General features: G+C 47.2%; 1 protein-coding gene across 1 annotated transcript; it reads right to left on the reverse strand.

Annotated features, from left to right (window-relative positions):
• Positions 1 to 355: 355 nt before the first annotated feature.
• Positions 356 to 697, reverse strand: EDB91DRAFT_1036891 (uncharacterized protein; the record flags this gene model as incomplete). The annotated part of the gene is made up of 1 exon (XM_041312821.1): positions 356 to 697. A coding segment is annotated over one exon (342 nt), but the record flags the coding sequence as incomplete, so codon positions are not given.
• Between the last annotated feature and the right edge of the window lie 3,410 nt (positions 698 to 4,107).

Genomic DNA, 4,107 nt, shown 5'->3' on the forward strand with positions numbered 1-4,107 from the left:
GCCATAGAGGAGTAGTGTAAACTCCCATGCTTTGTAGCCACTATTGATCTTCTTCTCGGATTTCAGGGTGGATGGTCAAAACACCCGGGAAGGTGTGATGTGGACTCCTCAACAAATCTACCAAACTGCTTCCAAAGATGGTCAAAACACCCGGGAAGGTGTGATGTGGACTCCTCAACAAATCTACCAACACTCCTTCCAAACATCGCCAACCAAAACTGCCCACGTCCAAGTGGATTATCATTGTCCTTGTCACATTCAAATGTCCCACGCCAGAGAGGGATTAAGAGGTTGGGGATATTGAGTGATAATAAGTGCATAATGTCAGAACCAAAGCATGTTGGAACTCCTCATGACACTCCGGACAGTGATTGAGAGATGCAAAAGGGCCAGTGAAGCCAATGCAAGTGTTGATGCACATATTGTGCTTCATTTCCTCGACTCCGGTGATCTGCGACTGATGATGTGAAGGGAGCTCAGCATCATTGTACTCGTTGATAGCAGAGACTGCTTTTGTGTAATCATTGTCGGCGTTATTGAGTGCCAGGTACAGACAGATAGCAAGTCTGAGTTCAGGGTCATTGTAGTTGGGTAGATTCTTGAGTCTCTCGATGGCGTCTGGACTGAGACCAGTGCCGGGGTCATCTAATGATGCATTCTGAAGTGTGAGAATATATGCGAGAGATGCCCGTAAGTCTGCACGCTTGATATTGGCATAGATATCATCTTGAAGAACCTCTTCATCAGCGTCAAGAGGCTCTGGGACGTGGAATTCATCATCTGGAATATCCTCAACAGATGGAGCTTGTGAAAAGCTAGTATGGGCACTGTGATCTTCACCGTCGTTCATCTGAGTGTGCTCATCTGAGTTCTGTAGTTCCTAATGGAGGTGTGAACTTAGTATGTCTCATGGCAATGAACGAACTCACATGATTGAAGATGTTTTGCAACTGTGCGAAGCGATCACGACAGTCTCTCTCATCTACTAGGTAGGAATCCTCTGGCACTGGATGTCTCATGTCCTCATTTGCATGAATTGGCTCGCATACTGGGGATGGAGATGAAGATTGACATGACATGGAATCGAGCTTGTCTTGCTGTGCCGGCAAGGCTAGAGGTACTTGTTGAGCTCAAAGCTGCTTCCTCTAGACAATTTTTTTCATGGGAGTGGTATGCACTTCTAGTGACTTCTTTCTCAACACCACCACATTTTCTGATGCAAGAGCAGTAGTACTTGCATTATGTGCGTTCTGGAGGCATGCAGATTGTCAAGAGAAGGTCAATGAGTTGTCTGTGTGATTCAATGGTGATGTAGGCTACTACAAGTGGCAGCCTGAATTGGCACCATGGTTATTATTTGGATGTGTCGCTACATATATTAAAAGTCCAGCTGTACCGATCAACCATTTTCTGTACTGCTGTGTATACATATGTATTGTCACTGTATATATGTGGCTAAGCCTGGAGTAGCCTCTGACTGGGCATACACATCTTAGAAGGGGAGGACTCTGATATACCACCAGACCAGCAGGCTGCACTGATTGTTATCCTTGGCTTGAAGGGTAACAAACATTATCTGAAGTTTTACATGAACCTCCAGGACAAGAGCGGGAGGTGTGCATTTGTGGTGAAACTGATTAACCAGCCAGTTGATGCAGGGGCTGATGCAGGGGCGCATGATGCTGATGATCCTGAAATGATGGGCTGAGTCGCCCAATTGTTGTTTGTTCTTTCAATCATGCTGTTGCTGCGTCACTACTTTGTACAATACCGAATATTTGTCATGCATATCAATTATTCATTTGATCAGTTGAATTGAAGTAGACTACATATCACTCGTCATCGTCAACAGCATCCTCATTATCATTATTCTCTTCTGTGACATCAAGCCCTTCTAAACCACATTCCAGTACAACACGCTGATACTGTGTCCACATCACTGCTGCAATCTGATCATGCATTGCAGCTCCTTGACGTCATTCATGCTCATCATCCTCTTCAACAGCTGCCACATCACCTTCGGCAATCACATCAGTGCCAAGACCATCCTCTGAAAATCCATCTTCTTTGTCTTCATTGTCAGCAGGAGGATCACCCTCACTAGGGTCATGTATGTTATAGCACATAGTGGTGGGAATGTGGGCCTGTACCTCCATAGAATATATGGGTGACAGAAGTAGTATCCAAAAATGTTGCTTGAGAACGCCAAAGATATGCTTGACAATGTTTCATGCTGACACATGACACAAATTAAACAATTTGTCAGGTACTATGCTGGCTCAGGAAGCAGAGGGGTCGGGGCTTGGCTTCAGCTCTTGCACTGCGCCCTTAGCCGAGTACATGCCCCGAATTTGGAGTGGGTCCAACGTTGTCCGACGATAGGATGAGTGGATCGCTTGGGTCCGCTTTGAGGGTTAGGAAGTAAGAGCTACTAGTGGCGGACCAACTAGGAGCGGAGCAGAGAAGACAGAGGATAATGGGGAGGGTGGAAAGGAGCTGGGGGAATACTTGATAGGAGCGGAGGAGGTGGAGGATAATGCAGAGGGCAGCAAGAAGCAGGGGGAATACTTGACAGGGGCGGAGAAGTTAAGAGAAGACTTAGAGCACGGCTCTAAGTCGGAGCGGAGGGTCGGAGGTGACAACAAGGTGAAACTTGTGTCTGGAGGAGGCAAGGTCCTACTGAGAATTCTTACAAGTAGAAACTGCGAGAAAACAAGTAATATTAAGACTGGGGAAAATATCTAAGTACAGGATATGTTATATACTTCTAAGTGTGAGGCAGTGACCAGGATAACTATGTTGCAAAGCTATGTACCAAGGATATAATTTGTAAGTACTTACACAGGCAAAGACATAAGTCAGAGCGGATCAGTGATCAAGCGGTAATAGGAATGTACTGGTGATCCGGAAGTAATGGTCTATGTACTGAAGGGGGAAGTATATATCCAAAAGGGGAAAGCGGATCCAGTTGAATGGAGATGTTATGGAAGGGGACCGGTTGGGTGGTCGAGCGGAAGCGTAGAAGCGGAATGTGGACTGTGATTGGACAGAGTGGAGGATGGATGGTGCGGAGGTGGTCGGAAAGCGGAGCAGATATCAATATCGGAGCGGTCAGATCAGGTACCTTGCCTCCTCTGGACACAGGTCTCAACTTGTTGTCGCCTCTGACCCTCCACTCTGACTTAGAGCCATGCTCTAAGTGCTTCCTTTATTCCTCTGCCCCTATCAATATTCTCCTTGTCCCTTTTCCCATCCTCTGCCTTCCCCACTCCTACCAAACCTTCCCCTGCTCCTATCCACCCTCCGCATTACTCCCTGCCTTCTCCGCTCTGCTCCTAGTTGGCTCGCCGCTAGTAGCTCTTACTTCCCAACCCTCAAAGCGGACCGAAACGGTTCACTTGTCCTATCATCAGACAATGTCGGACCTGCTCCAAATTTGGGGCACATACTCGGCTAAGGGCGCAGCACAAGAGCTGAAGCCAAGCCCTGACCCCTCTGCCTCCTGAGCCAGCACGGTACCTAACAGCTTGTAAAAGTACCTGAATTACATGCATAAGGAAGCTGAGGCCAGGAGGCAGGCAGGCAATAATGGTCAGATATATAATTAACACACTTTGAATTGAATAGAGGGATTAATAAGGGGGTGATCATCAAAGATAGAAGATGCTTACCCAAGAGTTAGGTATTGGTGGTCATTCCATATTGCAACTCTGTTAAGACTGTGCTCAGGGGTAAGGAAGAGTCTGAGAGGCTTGGCTTCAGCTTGTGTGCTATGCCCCTTACCCAAGTACCTGCCGCTAATTTTGGAGTGTAGTCCAACACGAGTTTCTACAAGCTCTGACATGACATGAGAGCGGAGGCTCTCTGAAGGAGGGCCGACAGACTACCAGATGATGGCGGGAAAGTTGTGCAGGGATTGGTCTACCCAACAGGAGAGTGGCAGAGGACAACTGCAGTTGGAACCAACAGTAGAAATGGAGCAGATAAGACTGCTTGGACAAAGTCAAAAGCAGAGCAGAAACAAAGAGGACAGATGTATGAGAGCAGTAGGCTCAAGTCTGAAGTGTGGGAAAGGTGGCCAAAGAGTGGGAAGTCAGATGAGTGCAG

Source organism: Suillus paluster (assembly GCF_016628075.1).
Source record: "Suillus paluster strain FC165 chromosome Unknown EDB91scaffold_470, whole genome shotgun sequence".
Lineage (NCBI taxonomy): Eukaryota > Fungi > Basidiomycota > Agaricomycetes > Boletales > Suillaceae > Suillus > Suillus paluster.